This window comes from Palaemon carinicauda, chromosome 6 (genome assembly GCF_036898095.1).
Source record: "Palaemon carinicauda isolate YSFRI2023 chromosome 6, ASM3689809v2, whole genome shotgun sequence".
NCBI classification, from domain to species: Eukaryota; Metazoa; Arthropoda; class Malacostraca; order Decapoda; family Palaemonidae; genus Palaemon; species Palaemon carinicauda.
The window spans coordinates 137,462,092-137,487,407 of NC_090730.1; the positions used below are offsets into that span (position 1 = coordinate 137,462,092).

General features: G+C 34.8%; 1 protein-coding gene and 1 long non-coding RNA gene across 4 annotated transcripts in view; both read right to left on the reverse strand.

Moving 5' to 3' along the window:
* Positions 1-2,440: 2,440 nt before the first annotated feature.
* Positions 2,441-17,365, reverse strand: LOC137642199 (uncharacterized). 3 transcript variants are annotated; one of them, XR_011044687.1, is made up of 5 exons: positions 17,311-17,365; positions 8,787-8,952; positions 6,755-6,928; positions 3,046-3,216; positions 2,441-2,558 (listed from the first exon to the last, which is right to left on the reverse strand). It is a non-coding gene; the product is annotated as an uncharacterized lncRNA (long non-coding RNA). The 3 variants fall into 3 exon arrangements; XR_011044688.1 differs by having other exon boundaries at positions 2,442-2,558; positions 6,796-6,928; XR_011044686.1 differs by lacking the exons at positions 2,441-2,558; positions 3,046-3,216 and having other exon boundaries at positions 6,711-6,928.
* A 3,756-nt stretch (positions 17,366-21,121) lies between these two features.
* Positions 21,122-25,316, reverse strand: part of LOC137642659 (fat-like cadherin-related tumor suppressor homolog) — a 211,370-nt gene continuing 207,175 nt past the window's right edge. The window contains 1 exon segment of the mRNA XM_068375426.1: positions 21,122-22,696. Within this exon segment, the coding sequence (XP_068231527.1) occupies positions 22,074-22,696 (623 nt within the window). The 3' untranslated portion in view covers positions 21,122-22,073.

A 25,316-nucleotide genomic window follows, 5' to 3' on the forward strand; every position in this document is an offset into this window, starting at 1 on the left:
TAGTCAAGATGAATTAAGTCGAATGTTTTTTACCACAACGCATTAAAAATTAGCAAGTATATGAACTTGAGATTTATCCTTACTTTTTATAGTGATGTTTGAATCTGTTGCCTAAGCGTTCTTTAGCCTTGAATATTATCTTGTCAGGTTTTTCGTAAATGTACTAATCTTACTAGTTATCAGTAGTCATATTGACATTGATTTTTACAAATAGTCAGAGTTTTCTAATAAGAGCTAATTTTGTATGTGTTAAAACTTAATTCGGTAAATATTTCTGAATTTTTAGAATGTCAAATCCTATGCTCTGTCTTGGTCTTGTACTGAAGGAAATCATATAGTATACAGAAATTTTTTTTTTCAGGCTGTGTAATGCAGTACTACTTATGGGTGTGGATAAATCACAACTCTTCCAGATATAATCTCCAATGAGCTCATACCTTTTTCAAAACTACGAAAGAACGTAGGTTCTCTATGGCACTTGCTCTAAGTTCTTTTTGTGCTTCGTAATTGGAAAAAAATTGAGATCTTATTGGAGAGATGTCAACCAGTTGCGATCACACCTTATGTAGACAGATCTAAGAACCCAAGAAGAGAGAGAGCGCACATTCAACAGACACAAGAAGAGAGAGACCGCACATTCTACAGACTAAAGAAGAGAGAACGCACTTCTACTGACCAAAGAAGAGAGAGAGAGAACGCACATTCTACAGACTAACGCACATTCTACAGACTAACGCACATTCTACTGACCTAAGAAGAGAGAACGCACTTCTACTGACCTAAGAAGAGAGAACGCACTTCTACTGACCAAAGAAGAGAAAGAGAGAACACACATTCTACAAAGCAAAAGAGAGAGAACGCACATTCTACAGACTAAAGAAGAGAGAACGCACTTCTACTGACCAAAGAAGAGAGAGACCGCACAATCTACAGACCCAAGAAGAGAGAGAGCGCACATTCTACAGACCTAAGAAGAGAGAGACCGCACATTCTACAGACCCAAGAAGAGAGAGACCGCACATTCTACAGACTAAAGAAGAGAGAGAACGCACTTCTACTGACCAAAGAAGAGAGAGAGAGAACGCACATTCTACAAAGCAAAAGAGAGAGAACGCACATTCTACAGACTAAAGAAGAGAGAACGCACTTCTACTGACCAAAGGAGAGAGAGAACGCACATTCTACAGATCAAAGAAGAGAGAACGCACTTCTACTGACCAAAGAAGAGAGAGAACGCACATTCTACAGACCCAAGAAGAGAGAGACCGCACAATCTACAGACCCAAGAAGAGAGAGACCGCACAATCTACAGACCCAAGAAGAGAGAGAGCGCACATTCAACAGATACAAGAAGAGAGAGACCGCACATTCTACAGACTAAAGAAGAGAGAGAACGCACTTCTACAGACTAAAGAAGAGAGAACGCACTTCTACTGACCAAAGAAGAGAGAGAACGTACATTCAACAGACACAAGAAGAGAGAGACCGCACATTCTACAGACCCAAGAAGAGAGAGACTGCACATTCTACAGACTAAAGGAGAGAGAGAACGCACATTCTACAGACTAAAGAGAGAGAGAATGCACATTCTACTGACCAGAGGAGAGAGAAAGAACGCACATTCTACAGATCAAAGAAGAGAGAACGCACTTCTACTGACCAAAGGAGAGAGAGAGAACGGACATTCTACAAAGCAAGGGAGTGAATGAACGCATACACATTCGCTGACCAAGTTCTAGATTTTTATGATTTTCATAAATAAAAGTCAGTCACGTACATGTTTTAAATCTTTTATTTATTAAATATTATATACCCCAAACAAGCAATCAAAATGAGAATTGATCTTAATTTAATTGTAAATCTTTTCTGCTTCTAACAGATTGAATCGTGATTTATTTTGTCATAATTCATTCGCGTCGATAATTTATTTTGTCATGATTCATTCGCGTCGATACTTCATCTCCTCCTTTTTAACTTTATTTTCATTCTCTCATCTCCTTCCCCAACACCTTTTAATGTTCTTACAAACCATATGTGTATCTGAAAGGAAAATATTTTGCGAATTAGGATTAATAGTAATTGACAGGTAGAGAAAAATTAGGCTACAAGAAATTTTTAACTGGCTTGAAAATATCTCAAGTATATAATGTAAATAAAGTCTGTCCAACTAGGAAGACTTCATGGACTAATTTTAAATTCCCAAGGTTGTGCCTGACTTTTCAATGAATATAAAATATATTTAATAAGAGCGCTTATTGTCTGAATAATCTAATATGTTACATTGTGACATTTTTATAGAAGCACTCAAATATGAAAACCTAAATTTAGTAACATTAAATGCTAGATTCCAATTTGGTAGATAAAAAACAAATTACTTTACAACTTGCTAGGTTATACCAAATGTCTGTTTAGTAAAACTTGCCTTGAGAGTGTCTTGCTTTTCTTGACTAATCCTTTCCAAGCCAAACTCAACTTGCACGAAACTGCAATTTGAAATCAACAGTCTTACTTCAAGTTACAATTTCCTGGTAACCTCATTGCTTGTTGTCTTGTCATTACTGTAATTAATGGGAAAATTAACCTTCAAAGTACTGTACTTTTACTATATAATGCTAAATACACAAAATGAGCTATACAAAATAGGGGGAAGGGGTGGCTAACTGATCCACATACCAAATACTTCAAACTAATTTTCTACTCTTGCTCCCCTTAACCTGAATTAGCAATATATTTTCATCAAATTTGCGTTGAATTTAAAGTCAATTTGCAAGAATATATCGGTAACTAACTAGTCACAAGGTTAATATGACTTGGTATTTCTTTCTTTTCGTCTATGTTAATTTTTGTTCAAAATGATTAAAGTTATGGTAATAAAATTTGCAAAAAATCTAACTTTAAACATGACTCCCCACACCTTAAAACACAATGTATAAATTGTTCTCAATTTAGTATTAATTCTTTTTAACGAAAGCTTAAAATTTTATAAATCATATTTACAAATTGCATTTACAGTTAAAGACAAAGTTAAAGGTTTTATCCACTTACTAAATACCAAGTGTTTCTCAATTGCACCGGTGAAATGGCAGCGCACACTCTTCAATCAATATCATTCCACAATACCTGAATAATAGCCTTCTGTTAATGGTGAAAAATCTAAGATTCTTCTGGTAGATTGATTCCGTATAAGCTCCTCTGTCATTAAGGTCGCCTTAAAACCTGGCATAGAAATAAAGCATTGGTGTGTGCAAATATTAAGCAAAATTTTCCGTAATCCTTAAATATTACAGTCTCCATTTGAAATGATTTTCAATGAGGACTAATTTACAGAAAAATTTTCATATATGCGAAGTGTTTTTATATACTCATGTAGACACCAATAAAATGTTAAATTGCTATTACCAGCCTGTCTAAATATCCTAATATAACTTATCTTTCTATTCAACTTTCTTTCACACGTAAACTTCATCACTAAAGAACAAAGTGTTTATTAGGTACTTAAATATGAAGCTGAAATTATCACCCCAATAGACAAAAATTAGGTAGATAGAAAAGGATCTTCAATAGTTCTATATATAAAGTTCGTAAAAGAACACCATGTAGTTTCTTTCATTGATAATAAACTCTCTACTGAATAGTTTCTAGAGAGTTAAATCCTCGAAAATCAAAATTCATTACGTTCCAATTAACATTATCCTCACCAATTTGAGAAACTTTATACAAGCCTCTAGCTAGAATGAATTTTTTAAAAATAGCATATGCATTTAAATTTTTACCTTAAAGCAATGACAAAAATTCACTGGGAATCTAAATATATCAGGAAAAGTCCTGAGAAATTGTAAATAACCTCATGTTAACACCAAAATCAGCCTCAAAGGCTCAAGATATATTTTGTCAAGAAAACACTTGAAAAAAAAAACTAATACCTTAAACACTTCATCCTGAAAACCAGGACGGAAGTGTAAAAAATCTTCCAAAATCGCCGGAAATTCAAACCGATTCATGTTGAGATGTACAATTATTAATACTTCTAGCCTAGCGACAGCCCTAGCTGGAAAAGCAAGACTATAAGCCCAAGGGCTCCAACAGGGTAAATTGCCCAGTGAGGAATGGAAACTAGTTAATAAATAAACTATGTAAGAAGTAATGGAAAATTAAAATAGAATTTCTTAAAACATTAACATTGAAAATTCATATACAGACTACAAAAAGACTTCGGTCAGCCTTTTCAACATAAAACATTTGCTGCAAGTTTGAACTTTTTGAAGTTCTATTGATTCAACTACCCTTTAGTAAGATCATTCCAAAACTTGATTACAGCTTGAATAAAACTTCTAGAATACTGAAGTATTGAGTCTCAGGACTGAGAAGGCACGACTTAGAATTAACTGCATGCCTAGTATTACGAACAGGATGTAACTGTCCAGGAAAATCCGACTTAAGTATGGTCAGAATTATGAAAAAATCTTATGCAACATGCATAATGAACTAATTGAACGACTGTGTCAAAGATTAATATCTAGATCAGGAATAAGAAATTTAATAGACCGTAAGTTCCTGTCCAACATAAGATTAGAATCAGCAGCTGAAAACCAGGCAGGAGAAAAATACTCGATACAAGGTAGAATGAAAGAATTAAAACACTTCTATAGAATAGATTTATCACCGAAAATCTTATGAATCGATAAGCCATTTTCTTGTGCAATTGAGGACGACAATGTTTTTCTCAAAAGTAAGTCTGCTGTCTATAATCACACCTAAGATTTAAAGTCATACAAAGTTAAAGAAACATTATCAATGCTGAGATCCGGATATTGAGGAGCCACTGTCCTTGACCTACTTACAAATCATACTTTGAGTTTTGTTAGGATTTAACTTCATACCCCATAATTTGCTACATGCACCAATTTTAGCTAGATCTCTTCAAGGATCCAGCAACCCCAGACCTACATTCAGGAAATGGAATTGATACAGAGCAGCATCATGTGCATATGCAACAAGCTTGTTTTCTAGGCCAAACCACATGTCATGTGTACATAGCATGAAAAGTAATGGGCTAAGAACACTACCCTGCAGAACACCAGATATCACATTCCTATACTCGCTATGGTGCCCATCAACGTCTGAGATCTATCACTTTAAAATTCAATAATAATGCTAAGAAACGACCCACCCACTCCCAACTGAGTTTGAAAACAAGGGCCTCGTGATTAACACTGTCAAAGGTAGCACCGAAAGCAAGGCCAATCATACGAACTTCTTGACCATAATCAAGGGATTTCTGTACAGCATTGGCGATTGTAAGAAGGGCATCACATGCTCCAAGGGGTTTACGAAAACCAAATTGTAAACTAGTGAGCAGATGATTACCTTCACAAACCTATCAAGACGTTTTGCCAAAAGACATTCAAAAGCTTTAGATATGGAAGTTAGGGAAATTAGACGGTAATCAGTTGGACTAACTACCACAAATACATTTACATAGTGGAGTAACATTACCAATCCTCCAACAAGTACTAAAAGCTCCTCTTCTTGCAAACTTATGCCAAATAAAACTTTGGAACGAAGAAACCCTCAGTCTTTATAAGAAAGAAAAATAAATACCATTAGGGTCTACACCTCCATAAGCATCAAGATCCAAAACAGAGCTTCAATTTCACGAAATCGAAAAGCTAAACTAGTTAGTTTATCCTTAGGAAAACAGGAATGAGGAAGTTGGAGTTTCTCATTACTCTGCTTACTGTCAAAATCAGCCAAAAGGGTTGCCTTTTCCTTTTGACAGTGTCAGCCATCTGGTTTTAGTAAAGGATGAACAGTTGCATCTACAACAAAGAGTGCAGATTTAGTAGTCCACCACTTGTGTTCTTGGGTTGTACCAGAAAGGGTCTCTTATGGTTAGATTGCATTCCTTTTCCGTTGAAGCATACACTGAGCAAAAGCCTTTTGCTGAGTATAGTTTAGAACAAAAACCATGAAGTTTACGAACCACAAAAACCATGAAGTTTACGAACCACAAAAACCATAACACTTGTAAAATACATGAGCAAAATTAATTTTTTCCCTGTTAATATGTCAAATTGCAAGAAATTTATATTCTGTTTAAAACCCATATAAATCTAATTAAATTAGTAAGATGATTTATACCAATCTAATATATATTTTTCACGAAATCCAAATGTGTAAGAAAAAACTCCTTACGAATCTCGGGAAACCAGGTTTAGAAAGGAAAAATTTATTCCAAAAGTATCCCTAGAAATTTACCAAAATTGCTGGAACATTACACCTGAGAGAATTACAAATCGGCATAGTTGTTTACGAACAACCAAAATCTCTCAACCTAACCCGCAGCTGAAAGAAAACCAAAATCAATATTACAATTGCGTAACCACAGTCTCAAGAAACGGTTTGCGAGAAGAGAAAAGACCAGAAGACAACTCAAAAAGCAAATGAAGAAAACTAGAGGAAAATACAGTACGAACAAGATAGAAAGACCAGAAGATAATGCAATAGGCAGAAGAGATAAGTACAGCAGGTAAGAGCTTAGAGTGAAACTCATTGCTTAATATAAAACAAGTATTAAAAAGACGAGATCAGAACAAAACTATGAAAAACAAGGTACTGGAAAACTACATAAAAAATAGAACAGCAGTAATTATAGGAAAAGGGCTATTTAGTAAATGCTGATATTAAATAACTAGTAAATTGTAATGTGGAGTAAAAATATTTTTTGCGACAAAAGTTTATTAATGAAATTTACAGGGTTTTCGTATAGTATTTCCCATAATTTTTCATAGTCACCTCGTTCTTGACTTCTCTCTAAATTTGTTGCTTTGCTGTTGGCGTTTGAAATTTGTTGCTTTACTGTTGGCGTTTAAACGTTCAGCATGCTAATTTCTTCTTTTTTAGTTTCAAACACGAGTTTCATATACACCTGAAAGATATCAAAGCATATAGTGTACATACATTTTGACTAGTTCTATCTTTGTAGTAGTCCTACCCTTTACCTTGGAAGTATCAAGCAATTTATGTTCAAACTAGTAAATCAAAATATTTTCTTTTTCTTTTTTGTATCAGATTAAAGTTTTGGATACAAAAAATCACCATGGATTTACGAAAACTATATTACTAATTCCTCTTTCACCTTTCAAAACAGACATTGTCCTACTCAAGAAAAAAAAAAAGAACAGTACTTTCAACAATCTCTTTTGCACGAAGCTGAACGTCAAAAAAATTAGTTATTCTCTTAGGTGTAATGTTCAAGCAATTTTGGTGAATTTCTACACACTTCTTTATATATATATATATATATATATATATATATATATATATATATATATATATATATATATATATATATATAAATTCTTTTCTACACCTGTTTTCCAGGGATTCTTAAGAAGTTCTTTCCTTAAACATTACTCGTGGTAGGTCTCACCTTAATGTCAAAAAAATTAGTAGCTCTCTTAGGTGTAATGTTCAAGCAATTTTGGTGAATTTGTACACTTCTTTATATATATATATATATATATATATATATATATATATATATATATATATATATATATATATATATATATATATATATATATATATATATAAAAATTCTTTTCTACACCTGTTTTCCAGGGATTCTTAAGAAGTTCTTTCCTTAAACATTACTCGTGACAGGTCTCACCTTAATGTACTATTAATTCACAATCTTACAAGCTACACGTTCACAACCTTGCAAACTATACATTCACAAGCTATACATATTCATAACCCTACAAGCTATACACATTCACAACCCTACAATTTGTACACATTCACAACCTTACAAGTTATAGCCTACACATTCATAATCTTACAAGTTATTAAAGATTTAATAATCTTACAAGTTATGCACATTCATAATCTTTCAAGTTACACCAACCTTACAAGTTATAGACATTCACAATCTTAAGTACATCATACAAACACTTCTATAATTCTAAATAATTTGCGGGAAGGGCATTCGTTATATGATAAGTCTGAGTGACAGGCAAATGTCTTAACGGCTCAAAATTAAGGCTCTAAAACTCTTAAAAGTTACTTATTAACCCTACAGTATACAGCAACAATAACAAAATGCAGCAGTTCTAGTCCACTGTAATACAAAGGTCTCAGAAATGTCCTTATTCATGTCTGGGCTTGGCCAGTTTTCATCACCACACCACGCTGGCGAGTGCGGATTGGCGATTGTGGGGACTTGAGTCTGATCGTTCAAAGCAAAGCAGCAACCTATAGTAAATGATTCACCAAGTCATTATTTTCGTTCTACCTTCAAGTATAATATTTTGGTCTTTTCTATAGTAGACAATTTAATTATACAGTAGATTTCAGGTGCATTTAAATTTATCACCAAAATATCTGCCCATGAAAACTAACAACTAATGCCAAACACACCAGGTTCAAATATAAAAGCTTTTACAATTCTACAGAATTTCCTTTTGCTTGAGCTGGGTACCTAAGGCACATTCAATCTTCATTTATTATGGTTCCGCCCGTAATGTCTTAGATTTCCCTATTACCGTACCACCTCTGATATTAAAGTTGCATTCAAGTAATTCAAAAATTATATAGCTTAAGAAATAAATTTCACCAGGAATAACTTCTCCGGTTTCTCCCACTCTTAAATCAGGCCAAATTTAATTCCCAATTTGAATGGTACTTTAATTTTCATAATTTAAAGTAATTTGAACAGACATTTCAAAATTCTTATTTGCCTAATAGCAATGAAGCTAATTACAAGTAAAGTTTTATCCACCTACCAGTACTGAAGGTTTGAATTTGCTGATCAATTTCCAGGTAAATACTCTTTAAATCAATTTAATCCACTTCAGTTGAATGAAATCTTCCTTTTAAAAATTTCTGGTTCGTATGCATAGAGTTCATCGTTCAAGCTTCAGTACCTCAGTCAGCATGGTCATTAAAAATCTGGAAAAGAAATTCATCGGTGCAAATATTTCGACCACTAAAAACTTAATTTGAAGGCATTCATTACCAGAGAGAATGTACTAATCTTTTTCATTTTACCAAAAAAAAATTTAAAAGTAATATGAAAATACTAAATTTCTATTAGAATTTGTGCCGAATATATCCCCATAATTTTTTTCAAAGAATGTTAAATTGCTTACCTACTTAAATGGCATGATAAGCACTAAACGACTTTTGTAAAAAGCTGCCGAAGTAATTTTCAGACAAAATTGAAAGTTTAAATGCCGTAAGGTTATATCTACTGTTTAAGCAACACACACCGATGACACTGCATTAATTTCAATCCCATACCAACCATTTCTTGCATCAAATTTCAAAAGCGTTCATTCACATCACTAATTTTGTGAAAACTATGTCAGTATGAAAAATTTAACTTAATTCACTAATTACAGTAACTAGTATCTGCGTTTAACAAGAAACCGCGTAAAGCAATCAAAGTCAATTGCAATGAAAATTCGTCAGGAAAGCAAATACCTCGTAAAGATAAGTCCTAAGAAATTAAGTAAACATCGTCACGTACTAAGAGCAAAATCGACCCCAAAAACAAGAATTTTGTATAAAAAATAAATAAATAAATAAATAAATAAATTGCATGCATACCTAAAACACTTCAATATTACCGAATCAAAATATTCTAAGTTGAATATGACCCAAAATCGATGAAAAGTATGTTATCAAAACTAACCTTTATGGAAGCGGTAAGAAATCTAAAACCTTAAAAACTCAAGTTTCTTTTGTTGGAAAATATTTTATTTTAAAACTAAAGGGTAAATATGCGATACTTTAATTTCTACCAAATACATGAACCATATATTTTCCTATTTGCTACCTTGTATTTTATGCGTTTCTGGCCACGATTATTGGGGCAAACCACTCGCTTACGAGTTCTTGGACCTACGTACGTAAAGACAATTATGGGAGACTTGTGGGAGACGGGAGTTTTTGGGTGGGGAAATACGCAAAAAGTGTGATTTGTAGCCATAGTGGTCAGAAATGCAAAAAGAACATAACGAATTGTTAAAATATATCAATGGTTTACTTCAATCTGGCAACCGGTACATAATGTGTATGCAAGCCCTGTGGGTCATTTTAGTTTCACATGAGCAACAATAGCTATATACTGAACGTAGACTATTTTCAACAATAATTACCAATACATGAAATTACACTAAATTGCGAAACAGATTTTACTTAACTTTTTATTGTAGTAATGCTGGTACTGATGGGGAGGGTTGAAAAAAAAATTGCTGTTGTGAAACTTCAGGGAATTTTTGCGTAAATATTTGGAAGCTTGTAATAGGTTAAACAAATCAAGACAATGATGACGTCAGAAAAAAAAGAACAGCTGGCAAAATCAAATACAAGCAACACATGCAAAATTAACTCCAAATCATTCTACCAAACGTAAACAATGAGCTGAGAAATAGACTTCACATTTTATTCGTCCCATACGGAAGTTATGCCCCAGCCCCATTAAACAGAAAATGCCTAACTAGCTAGCACTGTCCATTTCTTATAAGGGATTATAGTTTTGCTAGTTATTAAATCATATTAACCACCAAACCTTTGCATGTGTGAAACCAATTTCACCAAGCCTTCACAAGTGAAACCAATTTCACCAAGCCTTCACAAGTGAAACCAATTTCACCAAGCCTTCACAAGTGAAACCAATTTCACCAAGCCTTCACAAGTGAAACCAATTTCACCAAGCCTTCACAAGTGAAACCAATTTCACCAAGCCTTCACAAGTGAAACCAATTTCACCAAGCCTTCACAAGTGAAACCAATTTCACCAAGCCTTCACAAGTGAAACCAATTTCACCAAGCCTTCACAAGTGAAACCAATTTCACCAAGCCTTCACAAATGAAACCAATTTCACCAAGCCTTCACAAGTGAAACCAATTTCACCAAGCCTTCACAAGTGAAACCAATTTCACCAAGCCTTCACAAGTGAAACCAATTCCACCAAGCCTTCACAAATGAAACTAATTTCACCAAGCCTTCACCAGTGAAACCAATTTCTCCAAGCCTTCACAAATTAAACCAATTTCACCAAGCCTTCACAAATGAAACCAATTCCACCAAGCTTTCACAAATGAAACTAATTTCACCAAGCCTTCACCAGTGAAACCAATTTCTCCAAGCCTTCACAAATTTAACCAATTCCACCAAGCTTTCACAAATGAAACTAATTTCACCAAGCCTTCACCAGTGAAACCAATTTCTCGAAGCCTTCACAAATGAAACCAATTTCACCAAGCCTTCACAAATGAAACCAATTTCTCCAAGCCTTCACAAATGAAACCAATTTCACCAAGCCTTCACAAGTGAAACCAATTTCACTAAGCCTTCACAAATGAAACCAATTTCACCAAGCCTTCACAAATAAAACCAATTCCACCAAGCCTTCACAAATAAAACCAATTCCACCAAGCCTTCATAAATGAAACCAATTTCGCCAAGCCTTCACCAGTGAAACCAATTTCTCCAAACCTTCACAAATGAAACCAATTTCACCAAACCTTCACAAATGAAACAAATTCCACCAAGCCTTCACAAATGAAACAAATTTCACCAAGCCTTCACCAGTGAAACCAATTTCACCAAGCCTTCACAAATGAAACCAATTCCACCAAGCCTTCACAAATGAAACCAATTCCACCAAGCCTTCACAAATGAAACCAATTCCACCAAGCCTTCACAAATGAAACCAATTTCACCAGTGAAACCAATTTCACCAGTGAAACCAATTTCACCAAACCTTCACACATTAAACCAATTTCACCAAGCCTTCACAAGTGAAACTAATTTCACCACATCTTTGCAAATGTGTAACCAAATTCACTAAACCTTCATAAGTGGGTAACCAAACTTTCTTAACTTTTAGAAATGTGTAACCACACTCAGTAAAGCTATACAAGTGTGTACCCAGAGCCATTAAGGCTATACGATTGAGACCAAACTCACCAAGCCTTCACAAGTGTGTAACCAAACCCAGCAAGCCTTCACAAGTGTGTAACTAAATTCACCAAGCCTTCACAAGTGTGTAACCAAATTCACCAAACCTTCAAGTGTGTAACCAAATTCACCAAACCTTCAAGTGTGTAACCAAATTCACCAAACCTTCAAGTGTGTAACCAAATTCACCAAGCCTACACAAATGTGTAACCAAATTCACCAAGCCTACACAAATGTGTAACCAAATTCTCTAAACTTTCACAAGTGTATAACCAAATTCACTAAACCTTCACTAGTGTAACAATTCACCAAGCCTTCACAAATGTGAAACCGAATTCACTAAACCTTCACAAATGTCTAACCAGTTACTAAACATACATAAGTGTGAAACCAAATTCACTAAACCTTCAAAAGTGTGAAACCAAATTCACTAAACCTTCAAAAGTGTGAAACCAAATTCACTAAACCTTCAAAAGTGTGAAACCAAATTCACTAAACCTTCAAAAGTGTGAAACCAAATTCACTAAACCTTCAAAAGTGTGTAACCAAATTTACTAAACCTTCAAAAGTGTGTAACCAAATTTACTAAACCTTCAAAAGTGAGTAACCAAATTCACAAAACCTGGATGTCTAACCTGAGTCACTAAACCTATAAGAGTGTCTAAGGTCACCAAACCTTTACACGATTGGCTACAAAGTCATTAAACCTTTACACGTGTAACTAGTCACTAAACATACACAAGTTTGAAACCAAATTCACCCAGCCTTCACAAGTGTAACCATATCACTAAATCTTTATAAGTGTGTAACCAAATTCATTATATCTTCACAAGTGTAACCAAATTCACTAAACCTTCACAAGTGTGTAACTAAATTCACTAAACCTTCTCAAGTGTGTAACCAAATTCACTAAACCTTCTCAAGTGTGTAACCAAATTCACTAAACCTTCACTAATATGGAACCAGTCAATAAACCTATACAAACGTGTAACCAGAGTTTTTAAACCTTTACAAGCGTGTAACTATAGTTACTAAGCCTTCACAGTGTAACCAAATTCACCAAGCCTTCACAAGCGTATAGCCAAATTCACCAAGCCTAAACAAGCGTGTAGCCAAATTCACCAAGCCTAAACAAGCGTGTAGCCAAATTCACCAAGCCTAAACAAGCGTGTAGCCAAATTCACCAAGCCTAAACAAGCGTGTAGCCAAATTCACCAAGCCTTCACAAGCGTGTAACCAAATTCACCAAGCCTTCACAAGCGTGTAACAAAATTCATAAAGCCTTCACAAACGTGTAACCAAATTTAACAATCCTAAATAAATGTGTAATCAAAGCCAATAAACCTTCCCCAGTGTGTAACCAAATTCACCAATCCTACACAAATATAACCAAAGCCACTAAACCTTCATAAGCATATAACCAAATTCGCTTATCATCCACAAGTGTAACCAAATTCACTAAAATTTCACTTGTGTGACCAGATTTCACTAAACCTTCACTAATGTGGAACCTGAGTCAAACCTATACAAGTGTGTAACCTGAGTCACTAAACCTTCATGTGTGTTTAATCAGTTGCTAAAACTGAACAGTGTGCAACCAGTCACTAACCTTCACGAGTGCGCAACCAGAGTCACTAAACCTTCACAAGTGTGAAACCAGTCGCTAAACCTTCACACGTGTGTAACCAGAGTCGCTAAACCTATACAGTGTGCAACCAGAGTCGCTAAACCTATACAGTGTGCAACCAGTCACTAACCTTCACAAGTGTGCAACCAGTCACTAACCTTCACATGTGTGTAACCAGTCACTAAACCTAAAAACGTGTGTAACCAGAGTCGCTAAACCTATACAGTGTGCAACCAGTCACTAACCTTCGCAAGTGTGCAACCAGTCACTAAACCTTCACAAGCGTGCAACCAGTCACTAAACCTTCACAAGCGTGCAACCAGTCACTAAACCTTCACATGTGTGTAACCAGAGTCGCTAAACCTAAACAGTGTGCAACCAGTCACTAACCTTCACAAGTGTGCAACCAGAGTCACTAAACCTTCAAAAGTGTACAACCAGTGTCACTAAACCTTCACAAGTGTACAACCAGTGTCACTAAACCTTCACAAGTGTACAACCAGTGTCACTAAACCTTCACAAGTGTACAACCAGTGTCACTAAACCTTCACAAGTGTGCAAGCAGTCGCTAAACCTTCACAAGTGTGCAAGCAGTCGCTAAACCTTCACAAGTGTGTAACTTTTGTCCCTAAACCTTCACAAGTCGTTAACCTGAGTCAAATCTTCACAAGTGTGCAACCAGAGTCAATAAACCTTCACAAGTGTGCAACCAGTCATTAAACCTTTAAAGTGTGCAACCAGTCACTAAACCTTCACAAGTCGTTAACCCGAGTCAAACCTTCACAAGTGTGCAATCAGAGTCACTTAACCTTCAAAAGTGTGCAACCAGTCCCCCTAAACCTTCACAAGTGTGCAACCAGAGTCACTAAACCTTCACAAGTGTGCAACCAGAGTCACTAATCCTCACAAGTGTGCAACCAGTCACTAATCCTCACAAGTGTGCAACCAGAGTCACTAATCTTCACAAGTGTGCAACCAGTCACTAAACCTTCAAATTGTGTAATTATTGTCACTAAACCTTCACAAGTCGTTAACCTGAGTCAAACCTTCACAAGTGTGCAATCAGAGTCACTAAACCTTCAATAGTGTGCAATCAGAGTCACTAAACCTTCAATAGTGAGCAACCAGAGTCACTAAACCTTCACGCATGTGCAACCAGAGTCACTAAACCTTCACGCATGTGCAACCAGAGTCACTAAACCTTCACAAGTGTGCAACCAGAGTCACTAAACCTTCACAAGTGTGCAACCAGTCACTAAACCTTCAGAAGCGTGCAATCAGTCACTAAACCTTCACAAGTGTGTAACTATTGTCACTAAACCTTCACAAGTCGTTAACCCGAGTCAAACCTTCACAAGTGTGCAACCAGAGTCAATAAACCTTCACAAGTGTGCAACCAGTCACTAAACCTTCACGCGTGTGCAACCAGTCGTTAAACCTATACAGTGTGCAACCAGTCATTAACCTTCACAAGTGTGCAAAAAGTCTCTCTAAACCGTTACAAGCGTGCAACCAGTCACTAAACCTTCACAAGTGTGAAACTATTGTCACTAAAACTTCACAAGTCGATATCCTGAGTCAAACCTTCACAAGTGTGCAACCAGAGTCACTAAACCTTCACAAGTGTGCAACCAGTGTCACTAAACCTTCACAAGTGTGCAACCAGAGTCACTAACCTTCACAAGTGTGCAACCAGAGTCACTAACCTTCACAAGTGTGCAACCAGTCACTAACCTTCACAAGTGTGCAACCAGTCACTAACCTTCACAAGTGTGCAACCAGTCACTAACCTTCACAAGTGTGCAACCAGTCACTAACCTTCACAAGTGTGCAACCAGTCACTAACCTTCACAAGTGTGCAACCAGTCACTAAACCTTCACAAGTGTGCAACCAGTCACTAAACCTTCACAAGTTTGCAACCAGTCACTAAACCTTCACACGTGTGTAACCAGAGTCGCTAAACCTATACAGTGTGCAACCGGTCACTAAGCTTCACAAGTGCAACCAGAGTCACTAAACCTTCACAAGTGTGCAACCAGTCACTAAACCTTCACACGTGTGTAACCAGGGTCGCTAAACCTTCACAAGTGTGCAACCAGTCACTAAACCTTCACAAGTGTGCAACCAGTCACTAAACCTTCACAAGTGTGCAAGCAGTCACTAAACCTTCACAAGTGTGCAAGCAGTCACTAAACCTTCACAAGTGTGTAACTTTTGTCCCTAAACCTTCACAAGTTGTTAACCTGAGTCAAATCTTCACAAGTGTGTACAAAAATTCACTAAACCTTCACAAGTGTAACCAAACTTACTAAACCTTCATAAGTGTGTAGCCAGAGTCACTAAACCTTGACAAGTGTGTAGCCAGAGTTACCAAATCTTCAGAAATGTGTTACCAAAGTCACTAAACCTTCACAAGTGGTTAACCAGTCACTAAACCTTCACAAGTGTGTAACCAGAGTTACTAGACTTACACCAGTGTAACTAATCACTAAACGTTCACAACATGTAACCAAATTCACTAAACCTTCACAAGTGAGTTTAGTTGATTACCCCATTGTTAAATGATATGTTATATTTTAATGTATCTAAATATTTTCCTCTAAGAACAGATTGTAACTTGTAGCTAAGTTTGGATGTTAATTGTGTGTGAAACTTTTATGAATGTGTGCAATGTTTGAATTAAGTTTGAAATTAGGGCATATTTGATATAGAGCAAGATCATCGAAACTGAGGACTTAATTGATTTCGTCGATTTAAGAAGCTATTAATTTATTTCTCGTAATCTTCAACACCAAGTGTAGTGGCAGTAGTTTTATGGATTTAGTAGCGTGGTCATTGTAATTACTTTATGAAAAAGGGCACTAAAGTCTAAAATGTTTAGGTTACATTTAGAAAATATTGATTCTTGTCCCTATATAGACCCAACCCTCAGTACATGATTAAAAAAACAATGTTTGACCAACGTCACTAGATTCACTTAACCAAATAAGACTTCAATCAATAGCTGCAACAGAAAACCAGCCAAAAAATTATGAATCACTAAAAAAAAACCTGTTGCACAAAGAAACAGTCCTCAACCTTTGCATTTTTCTCAAATATAAATATGGTATAAATTCACAATAGCCCAAAATAACATACATCGAAAACACCTACGCAAAAATTTTCACACAATTTACTGCAAAAGAAAAGATGTCAGATTTAAAAGATATTCAAATTTCATTTGTAAAAATCTTCTCCGTGGCAACGAACAATTAAAGAGTTGCTTGAAAATGTTTTTACTAGTTTTGCACCACAACGAATGTTGCCGAATACAGTTCCACGGGATTATACTTAAAAGATTCAAAATAGAAAACTATTCTATAACAAAAAGTTCTATTAATATTTTATTGCTTTGCACGCAAGTACTCAACCAGAACTCTCAATGCAAAGCCCAGTTTAGTCAAAGATTATTTGAAAAAACGCATACAACAGCATTTATTTGTCCAATATAGTAGGACATAAGGACCCTTTTCAAATATGGAGGACTCGCAAACGAAAGTATGAGGAACTATGCGAATGGAGTGGAATTTGGATAGTTGGACACGGCGATTTCAGCATAAAGATCAAATTCGCCACACTAGTACTTCAATTTCACGAGTGCAATACTTGGAATATGGGAACGGAACATCACGAATGTCAATTTCATAATAGACTTTAGAAATTAATACTTACATATAATATCCACGAATGATGTTCACTGCCTCAGCCCCATGACGTAAATGGCTCTAACTAGTCTGAAGGTTCAGAATGTAGAAGTTTGAAAATCAAGGAAGCAGAAATCTTTGTTCTGCCGTCCTTGGGAGACAGGTGACTCCATCTGTTTTTGGTCATCATGACCAATATTTCTTATGCAAATCCTGACATTTTTATAGAATTGTTCATTGCAAGCCATTTAATTGATACTGAAGGTCAGTTTCATTAGAATTATAGTAAAATTTCGCCTCCAGTTAGATTATTAAAAGTTTCTGCTCCTTACCTAGAACAAAAGATTATCAAATTTTAAATATTTTCAAAATTCTTTTGTGAATAGCTGTATGACTCTAATTTCATAGATGGAAAAAAAGGATAGAAAATAAAAACAAACTTGGCACAACTGAAGTGAATCACTGGGCAAGATCTATTCTCTTATCGGGTACACTTTGCCATTTTGCTTCATAATGTATGGGATGCAAATATCATTTTAATAATAGTCCTATGGAACGTTCAAGAAAAGTGTTTTGCAATAAATTTGGTGGCAGTGTTTTGAGCATTTTAGGAATCAAGGTGTGGTAGAACGTTTAGAATTAACCGGTTGTGGAAATGTGCTTTTATTCGTTAATTTCCTTACCTGGGTACAACTGCGTTTACCCAAAACTCGCCTTCAAAATAAGCAGTTTTTTTTTTCTGCACATCGTTAATGCATATTATTTATACTCTTACATTGACATATTCTGATAAGTGGCTAACCATTTGTTACAATTTTACATAGGATAATGCGCATGTCTAGTTAAAAAGGCAGTTACTGCTAGATAGGAAAGTTTACTTACATTTTTAATGTCATAATTTGATATGTTGCCTTCTCAAAACCTCTGCTTCACCCACGAAATAATCAGCAAACGTGTTTCTGACGTAATCTGCAGCCGGTCCAGCTCGTACATTCATAGAATGTTCAAGCTCTTCTAACCCATCTATTATTGAAGTGTTCTCAAAATGAAATTCCCGCTGGTTCTCTTATAGTTATGAAGAACATAGCTCTCTTTGACAATATTCATAACATGATAGAGAGATACGTTAAGGGGACGGTGGAATATCCTCCATTTATTATTTAAAATTATTATAGAGTTAAATTCCGTTCATTAGAGTATACTGTGTATTAAGCTATTTCTCTTCAACATAATGATAATTCTAAACATAGAATATAATCATGTAGATTAATTAAAATAGAAAAAATCAGAAGATTATTATCATATAGATGATTTAAAAAACAGAATTTCGAAGAATGTAATTATGTAGTTACAAACAATAAAAACTAGAATATAATACCAATAAACCAGGTTTTTATTGCAAAGGATAATTTTCAAAGAATGGGAGATCTTTTTAGGTGAATAGTCAGGAAAGGCTCAAAATAAAAGTTTATTTTTTCTAATGGCGTGATTTACACAAATAAATTATTTTAAAATTTCTCATGAGAAAAGTTAACCTTACTATTGTAATAAATGTAGTTAAGCCATTATGAGAAAATAGCTGTAGTAACGGTTTGTGCACATTCTGTTCAAATTTGGTCTTGACTCATTTAATATTGACATTCTGCGTAGTTAAAGCATCTAGGCCTAATTTTATTAAGGAGAAAGATAAAAAGTTCTCACTTCTCTTAAGAAGCCACCAAATACCCACTAGGACTTTACCACCCACATATTTGTACAGTTTGGCAATTCTTAGAATTTGTGAAATTTTTATTTTTCTCCCAGCTCAGTAACCATAATCGTTTCTATAGCCACTTACCTTTAGAGAAGTGTGTCCACCCTTGCGTCATTCTGTTTGAAATTATGAGAGAATAATTTCCTCCTTGATTTTCTTCCTTTACAAAAGAGGCTAAATAAGAGCTTTCAAGTCCTCGTCCCATTGACATTCACGATCTTTACTTTCCAGCTCTGTATTGCATTTTCAAGGTTTTTTTTTTCTACACTGAGAAATACGTTTTATATTAAGATTTTTTCCGTTATCAGGAAAAATCAACATCTAAATTAGATAGCAGAAATAAATTGTATTATACAGTTGTTTAAATTAACGTCAGTTGTTAGTTTCCGGACACTTTTAGTGTCAAAGTTAAATGGGGTAAAATGCATAATGTCTGTATTCTCTGTATTAAAGAAACAGCTTAGTTTTTAATTTTTAAGATGAGACTGTCATCAGTATTGGGGGAACTATTCAACTCAGTGATGTAGTTTTATAGTTAACCGAAAGATTCTGAGGAATATATCCACTAGAAAGTATTTCTATAACTTTTACGGGAGAAAATTCGGAATATATTTGGATAATAAAAGTTTTATGGAGTAACAGAAACCTGTTACTTTGAATGTGCATTGACAGTAAAGACTTGTAAGACACCTGATGTAAAATAGTACATCTAGATTGCAAATAGATGAAATAGTTTTGTAGTATCGATAGATTATCATATGATATATTAAATGGTTCAGCCAGGGAGCTGGTCCATGTAAAATAAAGTGGGAATGACTATTGATCAAGCAAGACAAGTAAAGGGTTTGGAGAATGGAAAAGTATTTGCAATTAATATCCTCCGTGAATGTTTTTATAGCTTAGGAGATATTTATTTTAATGCTGTTAGTGTTCTTAAAATCTTTTATTTTTCCTTGTTTTCTCTCCTCACTGGGCTATTTTCCCTGTTGGAGCCCCTGGGCTTAAAGCTTCCTGCTTTTCCAACTATGGTTGTAAGTTAGCAAGTAATAATAATAATAATGATAATAATAATAATAATAATTAATAATAATAATAATAATAATAATAATAATAATAATAATTATGATTGGGAAAGTGTGATCAGATGGCTAGTTGCGTGGTTAAGGCTGAGTCATAAATTAACCTAAAAGGAATTTAAGAACACAAATATACCTTAGGTGGAATTGAAAGACAAAATTCACAAATATTCTTGTTTTATTCATTCATAAGTCCAGGATTATCTTCGGTCCCATTATCAGCGCATAAATGGGAATATAAAAAACAAATTCATTACAATAAGAAAAGATCTATTTTATATATACAATATAATAAAATACACGGGTATAAACAGTGCATTTCTGAATTAAATACATTAGTTCGAAACGAAACATAAAAGAAAAAACATCTACGACATTGAAATTTTCTACTATTCGTCCCTTGTACTTAGAAATACATAACGCCTGTAGATTTGTTTCAAGAATTTGTGTAAGTGTATATAAATATATCATACTTTTCACATGTACTACATATATTTATACGAATACATCTTCATGTGTGCGTATCATGTATCCAAATCATTAATTGTGAGGAAATGGTTTGTCAAATGTAGAAACCACAGCCAATTCGTCAACCTAACCGACACTAATACTTTCAAAGAGTGATTGATGGTGTCTATCCAAATATAGATCAGTTATTTCATTATTGAAATACCTAAATAATATGACTAAGAGCTTATATCCTTTCTTATTTAAAAATATTCTTAATATGAAATAAGCTCATAAATAAAATTTTCTTTATTAAGATTAGATTTATAGGCACTTTTTCCTACACTGTATCATTTAGTGACTAGTTCAGAGGAAATTCAGTAAGTTATGGTCATATATATATATATATATATATATATATATATATATATATATATATATATATATAAATATATATATATATATATATATATATATATATATATCTATATATATATATATATATATATATATATATATATATATATATATATATATATATATATATATATATATATACATTTTAGGGAAGAGCACCCTCGCATGACAGACTGAGTTCAATGACAAACTTCACTTTTGACCCGTCTGATTTAGCAACCGTTCTCGCTTATTTCCCTAAAGGTCAGTTAATATGTTCTCTTAAAAATAGAAATCAAAAGCTTTCATAAATAGTCATCTGGGTGGGGATAGGATATAAATGCAAGAAGCCCTTGACACAAATAAATGCAGACACATTTGACATACAATAAAATAATATATCATCATATAATTTCTTGGTCTCTCTAATAGTGGCATAATGACTATACAGTTCAATTTCTATTCCAGGGAAAACAGTTTAGCAAAAAACAGCAAAAATTGATTAAGGCATTATGATGATACTAGCCAGAAAAAACACCGAACATTTTCATCACAATGAGAACAATAATGACTTAAGATTAAAATGATGCTGCAAAACACTGAACAAGGATGAGAAAGAGATTCATCTAAACAAAAAACACTACTGACTGAAACGCCACATATTTATTTCGGTTAATCGACATTTTCAAAGGGGTTTTCAGATCCATGAATTGAATAAACGTAAACCACATATTTTTATTCGTCATGAGAAGACAAAGGCAACAAAAAGAAGCTTCCACAACACCACATTCCTGAATGAACCCATTAGAAGCTTATTTGATGATTTCCTCTTTGACTGTTTGTGTATAGGAAAATGCATATTTTCATAGACATAATTACACAAGCGCCAATATTCCAGTCACTTTCCGTAGTCAGAAGCAATCGCAAGTCACTTCTTAAAATCCCTGAAGAAAAGGCTTGGCAACTCAGTCTTCACTCTTTTCAGGTCATCCTAAAAAGCTGTACGAAAACGGTACAAAAAACATTTTATCGACCATGCCTATAGCACACACACCATCTTCAAATATTGTCTCTTGTTTAAAAACCTATCAACATAACCTATTAATATTTTTCCTTTGCTTATAGATACACTTCTGACAAAGAAGTCTGTATGAGAGTAGCTGAAGGCTGGTTGGTCTCTTTCTCTTCGACGAAGGGCTCGCACTCGGAGTCTTGGAGTTCCGACAGAGAGTCATCTACTCCGTCCTCCTCCAGAGCCGAGAGGAAGGAGAGGTCAGAGACGCGACCATAGTCTGTACGGTGGAAAGGACGGCGACTTCGAGGGCTACCCAATCTGCTGATGTCCTTATCTTGAGGCTGCTGTTGGTAGTGGTTCTGCTGACGATAGTTCTGCTTCTCCTCCTGCACCTGCTGACTCGCCGCCTCCTCCTCCTCCTCCTCCTCCTCCTCCTCATCTGCAAGAGGGCAAGGCACGTTTGAGATCTCGGTGGAATCTGGGTAGTCGTCATCTATGTCTGATACAATGTTATACATGGCAGTGTTGTCTAGTTCAGGGGTGGACCCGAGTGTAATGTTGTTGGCTAAGAGGATTTCCTCAAAGCTGCAAGGGTCATCGTCGTCATCATCATCTTCGTCGTCGTCGTCCGGGTACTCTTCGGCATCCCGGGCATCCAGTGTCAGCAATGGAGTGGCGGCAGCAGCCTCCCCGAAACTTCTTACAGGTCTCACACCGTAACCTGCATCTGAAAAGTAAGTAAATTGTCAGTCAAGTTATGCTTTCTAAAGGACAAGGTAGTCAGACTAAGACAAATCTTATTCAAGATTAATACGATGGTATCTCTAGACGAAATATAATATAGTATAAGGGTATATTGAAATTGGATAATTCGTGATGTAATGAGATGGGAAGATAATATTTAAAAAACAATCGGTTAAAAAGGCAGAAAGTCTTAATAAAAGAACTGAAAAGGCCAGGAAAAGAAAATTGCTTTAATCTTTGTGGAACTGTAAACGTAAATGGCTAATGATTCTTTCGGCATTATATGGGAACAAATAGAGATGATGTAGAAAAGAACAAGGACCAAATTAATTACAACTGTTGGGATACAGAAACCTTTGAAATTGGTGTTGGATTACACCATGGGTCAGCATTAAGCCCGTTTTTATTTGTGGTAGTCTTGGATGTGTTAAGTGAAGAGATCAGAACTGAAGAATAGTGAGGGATGCTATATGCAGATTATTTGGTGATTGCCGCTGAAAATGAGTAAGACTTACAGAAAAGGGTTGTAAAGTGACAAGAGACTTTTGAGATGGGTCTCTTGAGGATAAATTGGATAAGACTGAAACTATGGTGAGGGTTAAGGAAGGTAGGGATAGGATAACCATACATGAAAGTAGAGGCTCTGTTCTATAACAGGTGGAACAGTTTAGACACTTGGAATCTAAGTCAGGAGGAAGGATGTGAGGCTGAAGTTGAGAATATATAAAAGCAGGCTGGAAGAAGTGGAGGGAGGTAGCAGGAGTAGTATGTGGTAAGAAAAGGCCACTTAAGCTAAAGGTCAAGATCTATAGCACAGTAATAAGATCAGTGCTAATGTACAGACCGGAAACGGGGGCTTTAATGTGAAGAGAAAAAGTAAAGTTTGAGAGAACTGAAATGACAATGCTGAGATTGATCATGGGAATACCACTGCTTGAAAGATTGGAAAATTAAGAAATAAAAAGAATAGCAGGCGTAGTAAAAATTACAGGGGTGATAAGTATCACAACTGAGAAGGTGTGGCACGTGTTGAGAACGGGTGGGGAGGAAAGGATTGAGGAGGGCTTGGCAGGAACCTGTCGGGGGGGGGGGGGGGGGGGTGAAGACGGAAGCAGAGAATTAGGTGGTGAAATATGGGGAAGGATGTTATGGAGAGAAGAGCTTTCGTAGAAGAGGATGCCTTTGATAGAAGAGATGGGGTAACTGACACACTAGTGTAGGGATAACGTTGGGAGATATATATATATATATATATATATATATATATATATATATATATACATATATATATATATATATATATATATATATATATATATATACTGTATATATATATGTATGTATATATATATATATATATATATATATATATATATATATATATATATACTTAATCTCATATAGTCCAAGATATTACAAATTTTTAGCCCTGTATAATCTTATCATTTTCCTTTTTCCTATTCTTAATTTATCAATTAGTAAACATATTAATCTTGGAAGATATTTCAGAAACAAAATAATCACACATACTCCTTAATGCTCGGATAAAAAACATATCAATCACTCTGCATTCACTTTTTAGAGCTCTTGGAATTATAGCTACAATATACTATATTCATATAAAACGATTTCACAATGTTACGTTGCACAGTTGATTTCGCCTCGTTTTGCTTTCTTTTCTTTTTTTTGTCTCCCACAACAAATTTCGTAAACCCTGATCTTCATTTTCCTGTCCCTGTGAAACTCGACTATTATCAGAGTCAATAAAACAATCCACTTCAGTAATAAATTTTTAGAGAAGGGCCAGATTTTGTCTCCTGCCAACAGAATGTGATATCCTTAGCAAAAGGAAAATCTCACACGAGACTGGTTGAGCTCATGCTATCCACTTTACAAATACCAAATTTCAATGTCTTCACTAAAGAAAAAATTATCTAAGCTTCTTATGAAATAAGAGTGATATAGTCTCATTGCTGCCTCAAGTACGGCGGTGAAAGCCCGAAATAACTGGTGAACGTTTTGCCCTCTAAAGCGTTCTGGTTTTTCTTTCGAAATTCAATACTGGTATAAAGTAGACCACCTTCAACATTCAACCTGGAAAGCCTCTCTTTCGATGTTCCAGAAATATAAAAACGAGTAAACACTAGAAACTGTTGCACGGATTCAAATTGATACAAAGAACCTATGCAAAAATATACCATGAAGCTTTCTCCCTTTCACGAATTTAGTATTATATAACAAAAGGTAATTCTAAAGGTTCAACATTTATATAAATTCCGAAGAATTGAACCTGAAATGGCATTTCGTTACATGATCTTTGAAACACTATAGAGAATTTTGATTTTTGTTGTACAATGAAACAACTATAAAAATTAAGACATTAAGTCCATGATCTTGTAAGAAGCCTAATAATGATTTTAATTTTGGGTCTTACAATGTATAGATGTTTTTAAGGAAAAGTATTTTTCTATATTTACTTCTTTGACATTAAAATTGTAAATCTTACCAGAAACAGTGTTATAAAGATAGGAAAAAGTATAAATACTAAAGTCGAAGCATTGCAAGCTGAATAAAAAATGGAAGAACTCCTAGTCAAAAGACGT